Below are 23,808 nucleotides of genomic sequence, written 5' to 3'. Positions count from 1 at the left end.
TCAAATAAAGGCACCCAGGAAAAACCATGAGCCTTGCAACTGTAAGCCATTAGCACAACCCCGGACTTCAAAATCCTCCTCTGATCCCACATTTTGATTAACTGAATCATACAGACGCAGAGGTCTACACAGCGCCTCATGATAGTGATGTCTACCAATGAACTGTGTAAATTCCAGGTATAACAGAAGGGACACAAAACAGTCAAGGCAGAACACTACAGTTTTTATCTTTTAGAAAATCCCAACCCTTGCAGCTAATAAGACTGGACGCTATAGTTACAACACACCTAGAGCTGTAGAAGAATGGAAACACAATAGAGAAATGGGGTGAGGGAGACACCACTATGGCTATTTTCAGCCATTTACTTACAGAAAACCCAGCCTAAACTGGGACACAGCAAGGACAAAGATGCCTTGCTAACTGAACATACCCCAATAGGAAAGTAGCACATGATTTTTTTTTTACCTATTTAAAACACAGGTAGCAGGGGGAATAAGGATGTGGGGAGTAACTGCTAAGTTCCTTGTACTACAAGGAAGGAATGAAGTAAAAAACCCAAGCCTGCAGGCAGGTTTTTGTTTAGTGAGCCTCTTTCTTTCTTTCTTTCTTTCTTTCTTTCTTTCTTTCTGTGCTGCTGGTAACCGTGGTAAGTATAAAAACAAAGAAAAATAATCTATTTATTTTGTAGAACAAGTCAGTAGTCCGAGACATAGAAAAAAGTAAAAACCAGTCCTTAAAAAAATGGGTTTACTAAAACAATTGTTATTTGGGAATACCCCCCGTCCTCAGCCACCGATCTTCCAGAAAACAGAGGGGCAGGGAAGTTGAAGTGGATCTGTAGCCAAGTGAAGGCCTTTAAATTCATCAAAAACTAAAGGCAAGGAAGCGTAACTGCAAACCACATCTTATGGACTGCCTACCGGTACTGCAAGACTAATTTGATGATGCTGGGAATACTGTGACTTCGATTTTCACAGAAGCATATCAGTGCAGCATCAAGAGAAAGCTGGGCTGCTTGCAACCCATTAGAAATCCCATGCACTCATGATACCCATAACCAGCTGCACCTTGCTTTAAACAACTTAGTGACAGGGTGTTGGGAAAGCTTAAGACAGAGAAAAATAGCTACCAGAGCAGGAAGGAGTGCTTTGCCAAGGAAACATGCCTTAGCTCTGAATTCATGTATATGTGAGCTTTCCCCAAGGAGGACAATGGCCCTAATTCCTTTGGGGTAAATACAAAACCAATGTTTTTTGAGATCTACGGTTCTTCTGCTTCCAGGAACAGAAGAGAAACTAGTTTTCTATCCTCCTGGTGTGGTGCTTAAAGCAGGTTCAGTAACCACATAACATTGCCTCAATGACATGAATAGACTGAAAGAAAACCATCTCCTCTCAACCAACATGCCATTATGGGGCAACTCATGAGGCTCAAGGTTCTCCAGAGTGCTCTCAATTTAAACTGTTGAGGCAAAAAAAAATTATCCATGGGCCTCACATCTGCTTAGTCTGAAGGCAGCAGCTACGCTCAGCCCTATGCAGGAAACACAGGAGTAAAAATACTGACAGGGCCTTCCAACAAGATGGTATCTGCATAGCTGGGCCAGTACCCCATACCCGTGACATCCACTTCACGTAATGGAAGCCAGCTACATACGGCCAGCTCCACTATAGGGCTGTATGTCTGCTGGAAGTTCAGCTTTCCAAGCGGCCGTGTTAGCTTCACACCTTCTTAGTGTTCCATTTCCCTCAAGTCCCATCAAGTCCAAGTAGCTGCTAACTTGTCTCCTTGAGGTCCTCCATGGGTAGCTTGTAGCTCAGCAGGAAATGAGGTGGTGGCCCATGTGTTGGACTACCTGCTCCCTGCTTCTGTTTCTTTGCACAGTTAATACAGATATAATCTTCACTTTCTGCCATTTCTGGTGAAACACCAACACAAACTTGATGAAACCATTCATCACAGCCACCATCGCACTGCACCCAGTCTACCTGTAAGACACAATACACACGTTAGCAATATTGCATGTGTTCACCACTTAGTATAGAAGGACAATTAACATAGAAAGTAAAATAGTGCTAAGATATCATTGAAGAAGCAAGTTTAATGCCATACATCCAGAAAAAGCAATAGTTTTTCAAGTAGCTAAATTAGCTTGATATAACTTTCATAATTCTTCCATTTCCCTCAAGTACCTACTCATTTCTTCCACAGGATGCTAACCATCAAACCAGGTATCTTCAGAACTTCTTATCCAGACCTTCAGCCTGGACCTCTAATATCCAATAGAAGAAAATATATGTAACTCAGGGTTGAACTACAGAGCGCTCTCTGAGCTTGGTTGTTTGCTTGCAGATGTTTCATTATCCAACCAGGTAACATTATCAGTGCCCTGATCATCATGCTACCATCATTATGATGCACTGATGATGTTACCTAGCCAGGTAATGAAATGTCTGCAAGCAAACAACCAAGCTCAGACAACATCACGGACTTCACACCTCTAATACAGAAACAGATGGCAGATGCTCTTACATCTGTGTCACACTTCTCAGCTAATGTCAAAGTAGTTCAAATAGACAGACTGAGGAATGCAGAAGTCGGGGCTGGAAGTTTATCAGGAAAGACTCTAAACACCATGATTAGAGGTTGAGTGGATGGAATCCAAGGAGTGTGTAAGAAAAAAACAGCACTATTCTCTTAGGTAACCTAAACATATTTTGTTTTTTAAATCAAAGTATCATGTGAGTATTTTATAGTTTCAGTGCCAAAATTATATTCCAACTGTCATTCATATACAATTAAGCTTTGTAAAACATGAAAATCCAGAGGAATTCAAGATCTATACAGATATCTTAGCTTTCTTACATTATAGTATACACTACCTGTGTTCTGAATAGCCATTATCTGCAAAGTATCTGACAATTTTGATAAATACAGGAAAGTACATCAGCACTATTATCACTAAGATTCTGATAAACCATGAGAGCAATACTAGAAATGGCAGGTGGTATCCATTTAACAATGGGGGTAGCAGTACCCAGACCAGAGCATGCTGGCTGGGGAATTTGCCCCATCTTAAATTTGCCCAAGTTGAGAAACACCGACCTAGACAAATGTGTGTAGGGCTTGGAATCTAAATAGGATTAATAGTCGGATGGGAGACCAAGAAATCCCAGGGCTGGAGGCTAAAGTGGGAAGGGGCAAAGGGGAACAAAACTGGAAGAAAGCAATGGTATCCCATATTGTTATCCATACTTGGAAATTTCCAGAGTCAACAGAAGCTAAGAGTGAGTCAAAGCAATTTTACCCAAACATGTTTTTTTGCATAATTGAAAGTGAAAGGTGAAAGGTCCCCTGTGCAATCACCGAGTCATGTCTGACCCTTTGGGGGGGGCGCCGCTTTCGTGACGTTTCCTTGGCAGACTATAGTGGGGTGGTTTGCCATTGCCTTCCCCAGCCGTCACCTTCCCCAGCAAGCTGGGTACTCATTGTTCATTTCCCATTTAGTTATTCTCATAATCTCAGCAAGAAGCTGCAAATTAAAATGATCTCTCTTTCCTGTTCAAAAGTGAAATCTGTATTTTTTTTTCTAACAGTAAACTGGAAAGAAACGTCACATGTAAGGGGAAATTCTACAGTTCAGGGATAGAACAAATGTTTTGTAGGAAGGAAGTTCAATATCCAACAATACTAGGCTATCTAGGAATACAGCTTACCTGCTCCCAATCTGAGCAGACAACACTAGGCTACCTGGGCAAAAGACATGACTCACTGTAAGGCAGTTTCATACATATAATCCACTAAGGCTGACATAACCAAGAACCCTTGTCACCATGAACTCTTAAGAGAAATTAGTTTCATCATTCACCCACTGGGGTTGTAAACCTACTGTAAAATTTCCATCCATGCTGAAAATAGTCCTTTCTCTTTTTGCTGTTCTAATCACAGCGTTTGATTTCCAGCAGTGCTTATAGACACTATTCAAAGGATCCCAGTTTTGTTTTCCTGTTTTGGTTTTGAAAAATGTAGTATAAGATTAATGGCCACCATACATTGGCAGAACTGGGACAAAGGAGGACATTCAAGCGGATGGAACTGATAAAACGATAGCAGTGAGAGGAAAAAAATCATTCCACCAACAAATATTCTGACATCAAAAGTAAAGAATGGTTTAATTTTCTGTACAGAGAAGAGTTTGTTTCAGATGATAACACTGGAAGTCTAATCTTAATGCAACCAAAAGGGTGAATTAACTACAATGAATGCACAGATACTCTAATCCAATCCCATTTTCTTCAGTTTGTCTTGTCTCCAAGTAGCTCACTTGCAGTAGCAGCTCTGAAAAGATGCTATCCTGTATAAACATCCTGCCAATGCAGGGCATTCTAAGGGGCAGGAATTTAAATCTGTATTTCATTCTGGTTAACAGAGTAGCCTTGCTTACATTTTAAGACTTGGTTGAATAAGGCTTTGTTTTGATTTTGTTCAACTATCCAAACTGCAATGGAAGAGAAAAGTTGCAGTTATTGTCACACCACCATGGCTCTACATTAAGAAATATGATGCTAACTTCCCTGATAAACCCCAAAAACTGGGTAGTCCCAACACCCACACCAAGGCAGGATTTTCAGCATTATCAGCAAACTTCTAGGTCTCCATGAGAATTCTAGGTCCATTCCAATAACTAATTCCATTAACGTGCTCATACATACAGTTGCCAGCAGTCAAAACTAACTTGAAGGTGAGAGGGAGAGAGGGAGAGACTGAGACTTTCAATATTGTATTTTGTCTAAATCTGAAATCAGGATAATAGATTACAGAAGAAAGGCAGCACCTTTGTCATGGGCAGATATGACTATCTTGAAAAGTGGAGATCTCTACACTTGCTTAACCGGGATGAGCTGCAACAGATGATGCATCATGAAAGATTCCACATCTCTTGGAATATACTAACTTTTTACTTGTCAATGGCCTTAGTGTGAAAAGCAACAGGCTGCCTTCAGGCAGAGTTTGTCTGTTTATCATATTTATATGGCTGCCCGTCTCACACAAAGCGATTCTGGGCAGCATACAATGAGTTAAAATAGCAAACAGATAAGAACGATCATTATAAAGAGAGAAAAAAGTAGTTATTAAAATTAAAACATTAGCAAAAAAATTTATATATACAAATCCCATGGAGCAAGAATATCAAGCACAGTGGAGCCCTCTAGGAATGTCTCCAGTTCCCAAAGACAGCAGGCCTGATGACACAACCAGGCCTTGAGGAACTTCCTAAAGAATAGCAGGGAAGAAGCGAGCCTAAATTCAGCGGGGAGAAGCTTCCATAAGGAGGGAGCCCGTGGCAGAGAAGGCCCGCCTCCTTGGACCCATCAAATGCAACAGTTGTTCCCAAGTAGCTTTTTTCACCTTTTTACTGGCACACTCTCTGCTTTGTGGATAACCACAGGAATAAGAGTAAAGGGACAAGTGCTTTCAAAGCTAATTAATAGATACTGTATTCTGTATCTGCTGCCACTGTTCTCTGCAAAATACAACCCAGTGAATGTATTTCCAAGTGATGAAACCCAACTTGGAAGCTACAGTATTTAAAAAAATATTTCTATTAACTTGGCTTATAACCAATACAACGAAGACCAAGACTGTGACTCTTTAACTTGATTTCTTTGTATATATCTTTGTAAGATTTTTCTGCAGATTGGAACAATTACCCGGGAAATAAACAGATAACACCATCTCTTTTGGATCGGACCAAAGGCCAGTCCAGCCCAGCATCCTGTTCCTACTTTGGCCAAAAATATTTCAGATTTCAACTATAATGTGAATATTAGCCTCTTGCTCACTTTCCTCCATAACTTGTATTAAGCAGCCTAGTTTCCGATACTAGAGGTAACAGTTATCATGCTTAGAATCAATACAGGTAGTCCTCGCTTAATAACAATTTGTTTAATGACAGTTCAGACTTATGACAGTGCCGGAAGACTGACTGACAACCGGCCCTCACACTTATGACCATCACAGCGCCCTGCAGTCACATGATCACAATTTGGGCGCTTGGCAACTGGTTCGCATTTATTACTGTTGTAGCATCCTGTGGTCATGCGATCAGCATTTTTGACCTTCCTGGCCAGCTTCAGGCAAGCAAAATCAATGGGGAACCATGTGGTTCACTTAATGCCCATGGTGATTTGCTTAATGACCACTGCAAAAAATGTCATAAAATCGGATCGGATTCGTTTAATGACCACTCCGCTTAGCAACTGAAATTCTGGTCCCAATTGTGGTTAAGCGAGGACTGCCTGTAGTTTTCTCCATTAATTTCTCTCTTGCCTTTTTCGGCACCTTTAAATTTTTACTAAGATAAGGTAAACTAATAAGTTTTTAATTTTTTATATTGTACACCACCCAGAGTTGCTATGGAGTTGGATGGCCCTACACATTTGATGGATGGGTGTATGGGTGTGTACACACAAGCATCATAAGTGCAGTTAGCATTCATAAAATCACTTTAGTCATTTGGTTCATTATTCCAGGTGAAATCTCAAAGGCTTGTAAAATGAGGCCAGTTGTGCCTTTTCACTAGATAATCTTTACAGGATGGATTGCACTCTCACTACTGGAAGAAATTAGAATGAAATACAGCACTAAATATCACTAATATACACAAAAATTGGTACTTGATATTATCCATGTGCAGATGAGAGAGTTATGTTTTTTATTCAATACACATGATGTAGAGGGACGCGGTGGCGCTGCGGGTTAAACCGCTGAGCTGTCGATCGGAAGGTCGGCGGTTCGAAACCGCGCGGCGGGGTGAGCTCCCGTTGCTCGTCCCAGCTCCTGCTCACCTAGCAGTTCGAAAACATGCAAATGTGAGTAGATCAATAGGTACCGCTTCGGCAGGAAGGTAACGGCGTTCCGTGAGTCATGCTGGCCACATGACCCGGAAGTGTCCTATGGACAACGCCGGCTCCAAGGCTTTGAAACGGAGATGAGCACCGCCCCCTAGAGTCGGACACGACTGGACTTTACGTCGAGGGAAACCTTTACCTTTAGAGTTATGTTTAGAGACAAGGTATGAAGGAAAAATGCCAACTAATAGTCAAGTAAAGCTAAAGTGGTCATGATTAGCAGATGCTCTGATGACTACCAAGCCAGATTAAAAAAAAACTCCTTCAGTAAAGAGCTAGGGGGGTGGGGGGTGGCCACCTTCTCAAGCTCAGTACCTTGAATTTGGAACACTGCTTGTTGCAGCTGTCAAGAGTTACCTTTTAACACTGTACTTCTTAAAGCAGCTATAGCTTTACCTTCTTATTAAAAATTAGGGAATTATTCGTATCTTCTTAAGCTGTGTGAAAAGCAACAGGTTCAGACTCAACTCTGGCAAGACTGAGTGGCTATGGGTATTTAGCTCTTCCTGGATCCAGAGATTCCACATCTTTAGCCTTGATCAGTGAGCCGTTAGTTCACTCAAAGCTGGCATGCAATTTAGAGGTCTTCAAGTTCCTGCTTCATACAGACCTATCTTATGCACCAATTACACTAATTGCTGAATCAGGAGGCCCTTGGGACAGTCACTCATGCTCTGGTCACACTGTGTGTGGATTACTATAACACACTGTACATGCGGCAGCCCTTGAAGACCACTTGGAAGCTACAGTTAGTCCAGAATGTGGCAGCCCAGGTAGTTATGGGCATGCCTCAGTATGCCCATATAACACAACTGCTTCAGGAGCTACACTGGTTGCCAGGGTATGCTAAGTTTTCTGTGTAGCTGATATTTAGTAATTGTTGTTTATTTGCATCTAGTATTGTATGCTGCCCAGAGTCATTTTGAATTGGGTGGCATTACAAATTTAATACATTAAATTAAATTAAACCTTGAAGCTGGAGTACTATGTAGTAAACTCCAGTGAATGATTTAGACTATCATTCCAGGTCATCTCCTGGAATGAGTCACTGGACAACCATGATTGTGCTTCCTTAGCGCTACTATCAAAGACATGTCAACCTGTGACATCTCAAACACATTAACCAAGGTGCTTTCATAAGTATAACAATAAAACAATCAGGACACAACCATACATAACTGTTTCCTGCCAGGGAATGGTTTTCCTGTGATTTGTGAAAACCTACCAGTCTCTTGACAGTAGACAGCTCTGAGCTGGATAAGCATTTAATAAAAAGTCATAAGTTGGCAGTACATTTTAAATTGGTTTCTACAAATATTCACAAAATGTATACAAAACAAAATGGCCGGTGCATTTATATGTTAATCTGTTGTGTAAGTGATTAGTCCATAAAACAAAATGACTTACTTTCTTCAGAATGTGCCTCTTAGTTTTCTGCAGTTAAACGCTGCAGCAAAGTTGTCTTTTGCAGCATATGGAAATTTTTGCACCAGCTTCAGTCCTTAGGCAGGATTAACATTTCCCACAAAGGAATAGCTTTGTGTTCCCCAAAAATTTCACTCTGCCAACAATGTTGTTTGTTCACAAATCTCGCAAACTTGTTATTGGTTAACAAATCGCTTCTCTTACTGCACGAACACATTTCATCTCCCTTTTCCCCCCAAGGATGATCAGTTGTACTACTGCACATACGCATTAGCTGATATTTAAGGCTCTGTTGATATAGAAGGGAATCCTGGCAGGATGCATATATACAGTATACACATCCAACTCTGACTTGTGGGATGCTCCGTAAGCAAGATCGTAACACTACTGAGAGTTTGAGTGCTGCTCTGAGCAGGCTCTTCCTGACACTGGAATCCATGGGAGTCGCAAGCAAACCTGCAAAACTTCCCAAAGGGGAAGATTTATTTATTTATGTTAACATTTTCTATCACCGCCAATCTCTCCCAAAAAGGGGACTCTGGGCGGTTTACAATAAAATCACAATTAAAACATATAAATTACAATATAAATAGATCAGTAAAAAATAGATATAAAATATAAAATCCAAGCAGCGCAGATCTTGTTTGTTGGGGAGAGATCTATGATACTAGCCACCTCCAAGACGAGCTATTACTTCTCCCACCCCAAGCCAGATTGCAGAACCAGGTTTTTAAGTTCTTCCAGAAGGCCAGGAGCAAATGGGGTTGTCCCACCTCCGAGCGCAGAATATTCCAGAAGGCGGGTGCCACTGCAGAGAAGGCCTGCCTCCTGGACCCCGCCAGGTGGAATTCCCTCACCGGCAGGGTCCGTAGCATGCCCTCTCTGCATGACTGGGTGGGGGGGGGGGGTCCATGTTAGGGGGATGAGAAATTTGCTATAATCCAATCCAATCCCTTCAAAAAACCTGCACAGATTTACTACAGGACAACCAGGCACGTGGCTTCCTTCAACCTGCAGACTCATGCCTTAAAGTTGTTATGCAACAGCCTTTGGAAAATTAATTTTCTTAGACAAAGATGGCAGTACCAAGGAACAGTACTGAAATACAGATTCCTGGATGTCAGCAGATTCCTTCAGCATCAGCAGGGAAGGAAATTGAGGCAATGGGAAAAACTTACAAAATGGAAGAACTTGCAAATTTAAATTTCTTTACTTCAATTCTTAATTGTCTGCTGAAATTCAGAATCCAGTGGACAAGACTGAATTCTGCTTTAGCAATGCCTAGTCAAATATACATAATGAAGGAGTACTTATACCATAAAATTCCTTGTTAAAGAACAAACACACTTCAAATAAAGCAAATGGCCAAAACATTCAGAGATACAGCCCTGGAGTCTGAAGCAGACTAGCAATGATCTTTGAAAACATCAGCCAAGGCGACCCACCTTGTCCTTGCATGGCCTCTGACAATTCTGCGCAGCACACACTGCATTTTCATCATCTGACTCTTCAGCTCCTGACCAGTCGTACTTGGAGGGGATATCCAAAACTTTCTTCTCCCTCTTTTTTTCAGTGCACTCTTTCACCAGCTCTACCTTTGTTGCAGCCACTTTCTCTCGCTTCTTCTTTCGTTCTTCTTCTTTAGCCAGCTTTTTGGCCAGTTTGTTCAGCTCCTTTGTCTTATCCATTGTCAGTTTTAGCTTCTTTTTCTTTGGTTTCTCCAACTTCTTCAGCTCTTTAGACTTCTGCTTCATGTCACCAAAGAACTGCTCTACCTTCTCTAGTTTGCGCTTCCTTTTCCTCTCAGAAGCATCTCTTCCTCGTGTTTTTAATGGCTTCTCATCCATGCTCTCATCCTTCAAGAAACAAACGAAAGATGTTGCTGATTGCTCTTATGATATGCAAGGGAATAATCTGGCAAAGTGAAAAAACTAGTTTCCATAAGCACACAGCACTTCCAGTGAGTAAGCAAGCTCATTCAAAGGGGAGAGGAGGCAAAGTAAATAATAATCACAATGCCAGTTTACTACATAAAATCTAAAGTTGCACACACTATTTTGGAACCAAGTGTATATTAAACAATTTGTAAGATAACATACATACCCCTAGCCAGTAATTTGCTTTCTTGGGAAGGGCCAATCAGAAGCATTGGAGAGCTATTCATGATTTGCTAAAAGGGGCTCTACAAAGTCTATGTATTTCTTCTTCCTCTGCATCAACAACCAAAGATGCAATTAATTCTTTTCAGGAGGCAGGATCTGACCATTTCACTTTCAATGGCTAATTCCTTATACCTTACAATCACAGAGCCTTAGACTGCCGGGCTCCCTCCACTAATGGCAAGCAACAAGCCTTTTGCAGCATGTGAATGGGAATGACCCAACATTCCTGGCACTTAAAATAGGGACAGACTATCTTTTGCATCAAATTATGAGTTGCTTACCCCAGAATGCACCTGACTTCTGAGCAAGAATGTGTGGTAAAATGTTCAACTGTAGGGATTCAGTGAGAAATGGAAAATGGAGTAAATAACAGTGGAAGGGCAGGTGCGATGAGCCTATAGGGCTTCAAGGAAGGCAAGGAAGCAAATCCTGAAGAGTAAATTAGACAGGAGGCAATCCAATAAAGAAATGAGAAACCAGCAGTGGGAATCATCTACCCTCTGCAATACCACTTTGTCAAAGTTCATTTTACACATGACTTCGTTATTTTCTTTGTGAATTTTTCTATTTTTACCTCCATGATATGGAGAAATCTATCTTCAGAGGGTGGATGTGTTGCCTGCAAAATCCGCCAGATGTGCTGGGTCTCATCAAGAGATACTTCTAAGAGGTCTCCTATCATCATTAGATCTTCTAGCTGTGATTTGGCTCCAGAAGACAGTTCAAGCACAGGGGGCTCTAAACTGCGAGGAACTAAAGGGCTTTTACGGGGTTGCTTTCTTGGGGTATTGGAACCTTTCAAAAAGAAGCAAAAAGAAAAAAAAGAAAAAGAAAAAAATTCATGTTTAAGACATAAAGGTAAAAAACAAACCAATGTTCTAATTTACCATTAACATAACATAAAACATAAAAAGGACTGAAGTTTTGATTTCTGAAAAAAAATCAAATATGCAGTTTCCTAGTAGTTGAAGACCTTCTTGTCATTAATTATAGAAAGGTAGAACATGAAGTCATTTGGATGTTTTAACACCACAGACAGACTCAGAATCTGTAGTTAATTATTACCCCGGTACCACTAAGCACTTATTTGGAGTACACATCCTATGACCTCAGAGATATATAGAACTTCTGAAACCTTCAAAATTTGCTAACAAGTTACAGTTTTTAATGCGACAAAAATAGCACATGATTAAATACTAGTCTGTTTGTGTTTTGAAAATGATTTGGAAGAAGTTTAAGCCACCACCTGTCTACTATTCATTAATGCAGCCACATTGCTTTTCAAGCTTCCATGTTTGTTTGAAAAGATACTGCTGCTTTAAGAATCATTTTAACTCATTAAGATAGCCATGTCTTTTTTCAGGTTTATGCAGAAGCCTGGGAAAAGACATGGCTGCAGTACTTAATAATGGAGAGTACTATGCTCACATGGCATCCAAAACACTCTATCGAGGGTATTTCTGAAGTTTCCTTCCTTCCCTCCTTCCTTCCTTCCTTCCTTCCTTCCTTCCTTCCTTCCTTCCTTCCTTCCTTCCTTCCCTCCCTCCCTCCCTCCCTCCCTCCCTCCCTCCCTCCCTCCCTCCCTATCTATCTATCTATCTATCTATCTATCTATCTATCTATCTATCTGCAAATGAAGTTAATCAAATCTAGTTTTCATCTTGGCCCCACCAACTAATTTTTGGAGTGTGGCCCCAAGTGTGTTGGGTGCACTGCTTAGACACTTTTTTGGGACTGAGAAGCTTATAAATTGCAATAACAAATAAATGGCACTGTGGATATTGTATTATACAGAAAAATAGGATTACCTTGAGAACAGCCTTTGGAAGCTGATGAATATGCATGCTCAGCACAGAAAGAGGGAGCTGTCCACATGTGTGTTACTACTTCTTCAGATTTGATGGGAATTTCTTCATCACAGAAGAGGTTAGGCTCCAGACTGCTAGAAGATTTTACACTGGCGTTGTCCTAAAGAAAAATACAGCAGAAACATGAGATTATAGAGCAGGATCTAATCATTTTAATAGGACCCCTCATAGGCTTACTAACAGAAATTACCTGCATTAAACAAGGGTTAAGTTAGTGGTTTTATTTCAGTTACTACAGCAATGCATGCTATCTTAGAACGAAAAGGGGGATAATGCATTTTGCTTTTCTAAAAATGTAAACTCTGCCCCATATTTTTTTTTAAAAAGTCAAAAGTTTCCCAAAAGACTTCTGATCATCTCATTGTACCAAACAACTATATAGTTATGATTGTAAGCTTTGGTACTGGTGAAGTCTCACTGAAGGAATAAAACAATTGTTAACGATAGTAAGCTCAGAAATTTTATTGCAAGACTAACCTTTATGTCATAGCCATATGCTTCTCTAATGTCTTCATCTGAATCTGTCTCCTCATCATCATAATCCATAGTCTGTCGAGGAGATGAAGACACACTACTCGTGGCCCGATTAAACCCAGATTGCTGAAAACTAGTCAAATGACCCTACGTGATGAAAGAGATTTTCTGAGTTAAAAAAGCATCCAGTAAAACTTGTACAAGGTCACAAAACTTACTTGAGTTGGTTAGTAGTTACAATTCAGATAAGAAACTAATCTTTGCTTTAAAATTATATTTCTGCAATAAGAGTAGAAATTTCATTTCTAAGCTTCTAAGACACAACTATGAAGACTCTCCCTTGTTCAGAGGCTGAGAACCCCATCATCACTCGCTTCTTCACTTTTATAACCACTGCCCCCGATACCTGTGGAAGTTGATAACTGACAAAATACCTGAAAATATTAGAATTTTGTAGACACCGAAGGCATCAAACTAAGACAAATGTTTATAATCAGTTAAAATTGATAATCAGGTGGGATTGATGTAGTTATTTCTGTTATATGCTAATTACATAACTTGAGCAGAGAAAAACAATAAGAATGGTTTTAAAATATCTTATTACACAATTCTTGCCGAGAGGTGAGCAGAAATCTCAAAATAAGTGGAATTCCCCTGGCTATCTCTGTACTGCATAGCAAAGGAAGGTACAGATCAGAAACAGGCAATATGTGGCTGTTCTACAATTGTTGGACTGCATATCCTATCAGCTCTAGCTAACAAAATTAATGGTGAAGAATGCTAGGAACTGCATTCAGTATCTGCAGGATCACAGATCACTCAAATAAAAAATGAATTCAGCATTAAAGGGATGCAAATCCCAAAGAGAATGTTCTAGTAAGCAAAGAGAGTAGCCAACAGGAAAAAAGATGTCACACTAACTTCTTGTTAGGATTTGTGATACAAAAACTACCATATTCATGTTTTAAACACTGTGCTGTTTGTAAGATTTTGGACTTTCTTGCTGTGAAATATAACCATTTGTTCCTAGGTCTTTATAATCTGTAAAGCCCCTGCTGGTTAATGTGTATTCAATATGTTCTAGTGTTTTGATCATTTGGACTTCATTCATATTATCATTCTATTCCAACTCAATCTGTTCAGTAAAAATGTGCAAGGTGTCTAAGAAATCTACACAAAAAAACCATCGACTTATAGGTTCCACAACGAAGCATTCAGATCAACCCATGTGACAATGCTTGAGCAATAAGGCCATTATCCACAGGAAGAGAAGGGATGACTACTACATGCCCCAGAGAAATGAACTAATACCTGTAAATCAGGATTGGCAGCTGCCTTCTGGAGCTCTGCACTGATTATTTTCTCTGTTTTCTCCCGTGCGGCCTGTTCTACCATGCGCTGGCTCAACACAGAAAGTTTGGCCAATGCAGAAGATAGTTCATCGGTGGCCAGGGCTTGCCGTGCTCGGTCCTGCCAACTCATAGCTCGCTCTGTTAGGCACTGCAATGCTTCACCCTCTGGCAACCGTACTGGGAGTTTTTGCAAGGACACTAATAGAGATAAAATAGTCTCAAGACGAGGCCTTCGAGATCGCATACAAAGCGGGCACAAGAACTTGACTTCTTTGGCGGGCCAGCTGGAACCCTTCTTTTGGGAGCTAGTTTTGGGAAGGGTCACGCAAGTGCTATGAAACCAGTCTTTGCAGAGTTCACACTGTAGCATGAATCCACTGGCTGTCTTGCGGCAGATGCAGAACTTGATTTCTTCAATACGATCCACCATTGTCATCTTGGCCAGGTTGGCTTCCCTGAGGGCATGCATGGCTTCAACCTCTTTCTGTTCACGGTCTTTGAAGACAGCCACCTATTCAACAGGGAGAACAGTTGAGAACCACTCAATGTGTTTCATTTGCAGGACTCACATTCTTAGACCTGGCAGGATTTTTTTTTTTCACAAGGTGATACACAGTACAAATAAACAAGCCAAATGCTTGTTCTAAGCTGCAAAAATTTTAAAAATCTAACATACCTGATCAAATTTAAAAAAAAAACTTATTGTGAAAAAAAATCATGTGGAACCTGAAATCATTAACATTTTCAATGGAATATCATCTTTAATTACCATCTGAAACTTACTTATGAAGGTCTAATCTGGCTTCCATAGGGAAAAACGTTCATAATCAGATTTCTGCTACTGAAAAGATCTTGTTCCAAACATCCATCAACCTAACCTCATCCATCACAAGACAAGAAACACAAGAGGGCTTTTAAAGATGGCTGCACCATACTAGCAGTTTCATACCAGTTGCTGTGAATGACAAGCTACAAGCGGATATTCACAATCTGCCAATCTACCTGTCAGACAGGTGCAGACCTAGAATCAATAACTTGGGGAGAGAGACCTGCTGGTTGTCGTATTGACAGAGAGAGATAACCCAGCCATTCCTTCAGAGACAGAATGCCTGAATTGTTTTCCAAACAAAGGGAGAACACAGAGGGCAAAACCAGGGGAGAAATTGGAGAAAGAAGCAGGAGAAAGAAATGAGGTTGTATTTTTCTCTCCGGGAGCCTCAGCATTAAATTACTAGTATCTCCAGAAAGTCCAAAAACAACTGAAAACGAGGGAATATATGTTTTGGGAAACAGCTAGATGTATCGCATAGGTTTAATCTTTGTATTATTGTGCAGTGGTAAAGCCGCTGCTTCTATTTCTCCATTTAACATATGTAACGTATTCATGTAGCTATAATACTTCTATAGAATCTTGTATTCTCTAATTTCCCTCTCTTTCTCTTAGTTTTTTTAATATTTTTTTACCATTTGTAGCAGACCACTGCCATCTTGTGATCTGCCAGGAGCGTATCTTTTCCATTTTATTTTGGATTGTCTTCGGATTTTTTATTTGACTGCTGACTGACAACTCTATCTTCTTTAACAGGGAATGTTTGCATCTGAACTTCTAAAGTTAACAGGAGTTATTACAGTATCTTTTCTTCCTTTTTTAAAAAAAAGTAGTTTGCTTATATCCAGTGAAATTGGTTTGTCTCTCAAGGAGGAGAGGAAGGATGGAAAACCCTGCTTGCATGCTTATAAGCTACAGAGCCAGGAGACTCCATTATAAAAATTCTTTCCTTTTTGTTCATTTTTACATTTTACTCACTGCTCTCTCTCTCACACATGCCAGGGTTAGGGTGGGAAGCCAAATGAGGCACTCCCTGGAAGACAGATAGCATGGGTGGAAACCAGCAAACTGCTAACCAAGAGAAGGAGGTGGCTATGAAGACAGAGGGCTTCTTGGAAAGAAGGCTTGAGATATCTAACCTTCTGTCCTATGGGCTGAACCCTTCCATTACATCAGATTTATGTAAAGTAGGGCTGTGTATGCTTCAGAAATATAAGAGATGTTTTAGAACGTATGAGACTATGAGTGACTCAAACCCTATGAGCCTGAAAAGAAGGATATCGCTTTTTAATGAGTTTCTTCAAAGATGAGTGAGTTGAAACAACCACCTGTTTCTCCAGGCTCTTTGCATATTCCAAAAGACCTCTTCAAAACCATTTTCAAAGTATAACCCTAATGTAAGATGTACGCTAAGTAATAATCTGGCTAAGATATTCTGCAGCAGCTATACCTACTCACACAGTGCCAGATCCCAAAGCACCTGCAGATTAGACATCTGTTCATAATGCTACTCCATCAAGAACACATGATAATTCCAAATCTCAGACTGGTTCACCAATTGACCATCAAGGCTTTCATCTTCTCTAGGCTGTAGGTCAGTTCACATAACCATATCTAACTCCTCGCTGTGTCCGGACAGACTTCGGACTCCCAAAGCCTTCTTGGTATCAGTTGAAAAAGATACAGAGCTCAGTGTCATCAGTATTATCATGTCTCCAGTTAAGTTTTGCCTAGTAATTAAATTACTGAGCTATAAATCCTCATGTCCCCATTTTAATCTCTTTTACTATGAGTTCTATAGTATTTGGTGAGCTGTCAGATATTTCACTAGTATTGTACCTATAAATTTAAAGCTACAAAGAAAAATTAAGTTTGCAGTTAGTAGATTCTGTAATTATTCCAAAATGAATTCATGTTTGTTAAAGTGATCTGCACAATTGCAGTATTTATTTCATGCTCAAGACCAAAGATTTAGCAGGACGTTCAGAAAAGAACGATAGCTTCAAAACCCCAAGACAGCATAAAAGAATAGTTCTAAGATTGAAAAGTATGTTTTATTATAGTATCATTAAGTTGTACTAGTCACATATAAATCAGTAACTAGAATGATGGCTTGTGCGGACAATACCATATGTTATCTCTAAGGGTTAGTAATAAACAATATCCAATGTAAAAGTGTAATGCCCACTGAATGTTCAAAGTATGGAAATGCTAGTAACTGAATAAAATGCAGGATGCTTACATAATAATGGTTGCAAAGCTCTGAAGTTTGTTGTTAGCTGTCGCTAAGAGTTGACAACAACTTGATAGCATATATCAATCAACAATCAAACTTAAAAATATGTATATATATAAAATATAATTCTTAGAAACAGAAGTTTCTTATCAATAAGGATACAATTACAGAAAAAGTAACTGCCAAAAAAATAAGACTAATAATTATAGCATAAGTTCAGGCCCATGGATCAAAATAAAAAAATAACTGAGATCTTAACTTTAACTTGTAAGACTGTAAATCCTGAAAATTCTATCATTTTACCAATGGAATTATCAGTAATATTAAACTTAGATCCAACTCTACTGAATGCCTTTCAGGCTTGGTCTCCATGGAATGAACATTTTTCATTCTGACATCTGGGGCTTCTATTACAATACACGTATTCTAATAACTACTAGTTTTAAGTAATAACTATTCTAATAGTTCTAAAGTACTGTAAAATCTGGATTCTCTGGACCTCCAATGAGCAGACAAAATTTTACCTCAGATTTCAGCCCCAAACAATGGACCAAATCTGTTGTTTCAGAAGCTTCCATGCAACTGATATAATTTATATTAGTTGTGTAATTCCAAAATTATTCGACATTATGCATCCATTTGACATAAGCTGGCACAAATGATATAAAAACATCACTTATGTAATTGCACAAATGAAGTAATTACATCAATGTAATTCTGATTTAATGGATATTTGGATTTAACAGACACTGACAGTGGTCTATTAAATCAAGATTTAACGCCTGCTCTAGAAACAACAGGCTTTAGATTCACAGTAAAGTAAAATACACAAGAACCTGCTATTGGGAAAAAGGATAGCCCAAAGAATATGGGCCCTTACCACAGCTGCAGTGTCCCTGTACTCTTCTAGTCCATCTTCTAGTTCACTCAAGGATTCCATGTCAAGTTCTTTTTCCTTCTCCTTCTCTATCAACTCCTTTACTCTTTTTCGTCTATTCTTACTGCTTCCATATACACCAATGTCAGTTCGAGGACTAAGAACCTAGAATAAAAAATTAAAAGAGCAGACATACAAACGCTTTTATAAAACCTTGAAATTCTGTTAGGCAAATTTTGTTAGAACTCAAATTCAGCCACAGTTTCAACAGGGCCTGGGCCATGTTAATTTTAGAAGGGTTTTTACAGAGAGCACTGATCAGCTGAATTCAAACGGAGAACATTTTAGTTTCAGCCAAAGCAGTAAGTTTTCTTACAGACAATCCGCTTATACGATAATGAAATTTTATATTCACCTCAGCCCTGGGCAAAACTGTTGCTTTTTAAACTCTTCACTGTGACCAAGGGACATAAGTTTTAAGGCTACACCAGTCGCTTACATAAAAGAAAATAATCAACAACAATTGCAGCATTGTCTTCTAAGTTGCTTCTCTGGATCCTGGTACACATTTTCCACAACTCACCTGTAAAAGTGTGTAACTTGAATTTTTCTTAAGAAAAGTTCGGCCTGTGCGTTCCCTCCACGCGCGGGCTGCTGCTACCTGTGAGTCAACTTGTGGCAGGGCGTCCAGACGGACAGGTATGAGGCGGCCTTTGGTAGACAGGTTCTCAAGTTGCTCGAGATATGCATAATTACTTCCATTCTGCATGAACAAAAAGTCATTCTCATCAGTGCACTCTCACAATAGAGCAAAAGGAAGTGATCACAGCTTAAAACTTGATTTCAATCACTGCATTATTTTTTAAAGCCTATGTTGGCCTTCAATATTACTATTATCAGGATAGCCAGTAAGATAAAATGGGTTAATACAATAAAACGTCCCAGGAAACACAAATACAAGAATACAGTAAGAGAACAAAATCACTGCAGAATCAAACTTTAACCACATTTTAATGAAGGGCATGGGCAAGTAAGAGGTGTTGTCTAAAGATACATTTTTAGATGAGTCAAACACCATTACGCATTACTGGATTAGTCTCTTAGTTAGCAGATGGCTTGTTTATTAAAAATGTTCAGACTCCACAATTAACCCCAGGATAAGTGCCCGCAATTAAATTTTAAGATCAGTGCAGAGATCAGAACGCTAAATCCTATCATAGTTAACTACAGCCTGAGCCAGAGAACAGAATCCTTACTTCATGCAAAACAAGTAAATTTTGCAGCAAGCACCAAGAGTTTCACAATGTTATTATTTGACTCTTTATAATGAAATGCAGAGGCAGAAGCTGAACACTTGCTGAACTGTTTGGAGTCAAACATACCTGAATGGCCTCCACTTTGGCTGTCCAATCTCGAGCACGCTGCAGGGCTTCTCTCAATGCCAGAATGTTGGGCAAGTAAGCTGGGATATTCTTCGCTTCATTCACAATACTCTCCAGAGCAGCAATGCTTTGTCGAGGTCTAAGGGTGGAGGGAAAAAAAAGAAATCCTAACCCAGTTGGAATACATCCTTGTTTCCCAGTCCAAATCAAGAATAAAGACTCAGTTATAAAACAGGACTATACCTGCAGCCATCTCCTCAGCTAACCTCACATAGTATTTTATTTATTTATTATTATTATTATTATTAAAATTTTGCTACCGCCCATCTCCCCCAAAAGAGGGCACTTGATGGCACATAATCAAACAATTAAACTAAAGCCAAAAATGTCATAAATAATTCAGTTGGGTCTAAGCACTCACCATAGGTCCTCTGGAATAATTAAGTTTTCAAAAGCTTCCAGAAGGCCAAAACAGTGAGGGCAGATCTAATTTCTAGGGGGAGGTGGAGTAGAAGAATATCACACTTGATATTACCCAAGATTTAAGAGTTGGGCAGATTGATTCCAGCTGGAAAAACTGGTCCTGCACGTATCTTGATACCAAGCCATACAAAGTTTTATAGATAATGAGCAGAACCTGGAATTACATTTGGGAGCCAACCAGTGTCTAGAATACAGGTGTAATATGATCCTGGTGATAAATGCTAATCCTAATAAACAAGCCAGAGCGTTCTGGACTATGAGTAGTCTAGAAAGGCAGCCCTGCATACAGCACATTGCATTAATCCAGACAAGTGGTGATGGGGCATGACCTCTTACGAGGTCCTCCCACTTGAGTTTATTTAACACAGACATATATGAGGTTACCCTATTCTATCCTTGGAGTTACTCTGTCAATTATGCAAGGCTGAAAATGATTTGCCCAATCGTATCAATAAGTTTAAGGTATTTGGAAACAGGACTCCTCAAGCAAATATTCTATCCAATCTAACCCAGAATCCTAAACTAGAACACAGGAAAGCCTTTCAAAGCAAGTTCATAAGACTACATTCAGAAAGGCTTAGCAGTGTAACTTTTTCAGAGATGCTGAACCCATTAATAAAAAATTAACTGTTAGATTCCCTTCGCTCTATGATTTTATCCAAAGAAAACTGTATACCGTATTTTGGTAGAATGCCTTGAAAACAAGCTCAACTCCTAATGGACCCATAAATACAATGAACAAAACACCCCTCACCTTGCTTGAAGGCAGACTTTGGCTTTTTCTTCCCACCTCTCTGAAACTGTAAGCACCTCCTGCAATTCAGCCATGGCTTTCTCCACTGCATGGTGTGGTGCTAGACCCACCCCTGAGTCTATAAGTTTCTTCATCAAATCCAAGGTGACTCTCTGAGGATCTGAAAGAGTCACCCGCACTTCATCCAGCCAACGTGCCTGCTGCAGCTCTTGCTTCAGACGAGGTAACTCAGGAAGTTCCACATACAGCCCGGCACCCATGTCTATCAGCACCTGCAGCTTGGATGAGTCTGGGACCTCATCCATCATGGCCTCTTGGGCACGCTCATGAAACTCTTCAACATCATCCAGCAGGTTCTTTAAAAGGGTTTAGAACAAAGTGGCCATTTAGCACAGTGATGGAGGTAGCAACAGACATCAAAGGAATACCTGAATGTTTAGCTAGGCTCGTTTAAGGCATACAAAAAACAAACAAACCAGTATTCTTGAAACAGTAACTTCTTGCAGCAAACAATATCAAATCAACCATTCACAGGAAGGGAAATCACTTTGTGAAGGTTTTGAAAAGACCTAGAAACAAAATGTTCACCTGCTCCAAAGAATATTGGTTCAAAACAACAGTCAAAATCTTAAACTGTTTTACTGGAATTAATCGTTATTAGTTTCCTCAATGCACACATTTGGCTTTCCTGGAATACTGCAATAGTCAATTGACTACTGTTTGTTTTAATTCAGTCTACTTCTTAAATCCTAAGAAAAACAGCCACTGCCAGCTGAACCATCGATCTTTATTTTATTTTCATTACATTTCAAATGGACAAAAAACAGTTTAGAAAAATTAAAGCAGCTCAAGACAGTTCAAAAATTCCCTGAACGAAACAGAACAGGAAACGTAATATTTGCAACTTGCCCCTTAAAGTATTGTCAAGAGTCTCTAACAGATTAATTTATAAAATTTCATTTGAAGAAGTATTCCTATAGCTAACTCTATCCAAATGCAGCCTTCTCCAGAAACTCACCTTTACTTGTCGAGCCTGACTGACGACACAAGGAAGACTAAACAGCTGTTGAACAAAAGCTTTCAGTTCTTCCACAGTCAGTTTAGTCCGTGTCCTTCCGCTGTCTGAACTCAGTCTATTATATAAAAGAAAAGAGAATTGTGTAAATTGCATTTATATTTCCTGATAATAATTTCATACGCATTTTTATTTAAGGCCTTAAACTAAAATAAGGCTTTATAACATGAACTTAAGAAATTTACTATATGTAGTTTCAGAAGTATCATCCCATCAAAACTGATGCTGGAGAGACTAACAATTTTTTAGTAAATAAAAATAAGCAGTTTGGCTTAGAGGTAAGGGTAGTTAAAGAAATGTGTCTTCCCGTACAGAGGTAGTCCTCAGGTTATGACCATTCATTCAGTGACTGTTCAAAACTTATGACGGCATTGAACAAATGGTACTTACAACAGGCCATCATCGTTATGGCCATCATAGTGTCCCTGCCCAGCTGGCAATTGCAACACAGGGAGCCACAGTCCTGTGACTGCGATTTCCCACATCCCGTGCCAGCTTCTCATAAGCACAGTCAATGGGGAAGCCAGCAGGACGTTGGAAGTCACCGTTCTGGCAACTGGGACAGCCAGAATCACCATTGCTAAGCAATGCGGTCACATGACATTGCACTTAGCAATGGAAATTCTGGCCCCAATTGCTGTCATAACCCGAGGATTACCTGTATATTTGCCTGACATTTGTGTCTTTGTAGGAAGCTCTACTCTGGATAGGCCTTCCAGTGAAGTTAGGCAAGTGGCCATGAAAGAAAGGACCTTTTAGCCGAAAAACTCTGATTATGGAATTATCCTCTTGATTAATGCCTTTGCAGGATAGGCTGAGTTATTCCTCCTCTCCCACAAATATTTATAATTTAATACCTTGGTTTGTTATTAATTCTCTGTTCCACTACAATAGTAACATTAAATATAATGTGAAAAAAAGAGATAAAAATGTCCAGAAAGATTCATCAGTTTAAGCTTAAATCAGCACCGGGTCTGCACACTGCAGGTATTTCAAGGCAAGGCACGAGGTAGGAGAAGTGCCTTGTAAGTTCTGATGGTGAGATACTGGGTCTCCATAAACGATCTTGACAAAAGGCAGGCTTAGTAGAAGTAGGAAGATGACATCTCTTTAGTTGCACTTAAAAACTGGCTAAAAATAATCAATACTGCAACTCCCAATCGCTAAGTTATATTTTAATTAAATAAATTTGCAAAAAAATTTAATAGCCACACTGATTAAAACATCACACAAGTTCTCCAAGTCACTCATTCTTACAACTTTTCTTCAGAGCACAACTCAGACATCTGCAAGTATCTCTTCCGTTCTTTTGTTCTTCCGACAATATATCAGCTGATGTGTTCCACTTGAAAAGAGTCCATTTGGCAAAGTGCAATGTATTCTTTTATCAAAGGACAATGAACATTTCATGTTGCTGAAATTACATTCTGTTCATACCTGTGCTTTTGTTTTTTGCTCAAAAGCAGCTGCGCTACTGAAGCACAGGTCTCTGCCTCTTTCACAGCATCCCTCAGTTTACGGAAAAGGTCATTCTCTGGGTATTTCCTGTCTTCGGCATCTTCTAACATCACTCTCAGCTCAATCACATCTGCAACAAATTGGCTGTTAAGTCATCTGCTCTAATACAGATCTCACAGAATGCCCTCAGCAAGTGTTGGATAAATTGAAAAGCCTACGTTCATCTCTTTCAAAGGACTGAATGCAGAACCTGATTAATATCTCTGGGACCTATGCATATCCTTATTCACTGATTCTGGAGTGTAGAGGATTTCCTGATTAAGACTTTATTTTTAGATTTATATACCTGTGCATATGACTTTTGCTTAATGGAAGTTTGAGCTACATTACAAAGTTGTGCACCAACTAGTCTAACATTCTTGAAAGCCATGTATGATTGTACAAGATAAAGGTTGAAAAAAAGAAAACCTATTATTTCATCAATATTTAAGACCTAATAAAAGGATTGTTTGCATGCTACA

General features: G+C 39.5%; 1 protein-coding gene across 2 annotated transcripts in view; it reads right to left on the bottom strand.

Annotated features, from left to right (window-relative positions):
• Positions 1–202: 202 nt before the first annotated feature.
• KDM5A (lysine demethylase 5A) overlaps positions 203–23,808 on the bottom strand; it is a 47,687-nt gene continuing 24,081 nt past the window's right edge. For both annotated transcript variants that reach the window (XM_063309264.1, XM_063309265.1), the window contains 12 exons: positions 23,267–23,417; positions 21,773–21,887; positions 20,755–21,110; positions 19,518–19,656; positions 18,719–18,898; positions 18,139–18,300; positions 14,153–14,704; positions 12,845–12,988; positions 12,308–12,467; positions 11,074–11,294; positions 9,783–10,193; positions 203–1,989 (listed from right to left, as the gene is read on the bottom strand). In XM_063309264.1, the coding sequence (XP_063165334.1) occupies positions 1,777–1,989; positions 9,783–10,193; positions 11,074–11,294; positions 12,308–12,467; positions 12,845–12,988; positions 14,153–14,704; positions 18,139–18,300; positions 18,719–18,898; positions 19,518–19,656; positions 20,755–21,110; positions 21,773–21,887; positions 23,267–23,417 (2,804 nt within the window). In that variant the 3' untranslated portion in view covers positions 203–1,776. The remainder of the gene's footprint in view (positions 1,990–9,782; positions 10,194–11,073; positions 11,295–12,307; positions 12,468–12,844; positions 12,989–14,152; positions 14,705–18,138; positions 18,301–18,718; positions 18,899–19,517; positions 19,657–20,754; positions 21,111–21,772; positions 21,888–23,266; positions 23,418–23,808) is intronic.

This window comes from Candoia aspera, chromosome 7 (genome assembly GCF_035149785.1).
Source record: "Candoia aspera isolate rCanAsp1 chromosome 7, rCanAsp1.hap2, whole genome shotgun sequence".
Lineage (NCBI taxonomy): Eukaryota > Metazoa > Chordata > Lepidosauria > Squamata > Boidae > Candoia > Candoia aspera.
The sequence above is the reverse complement of the archived record's forward strand: the minus strand, read 5'-3'. Positions and strand labels throughout refer to the sequence as shown.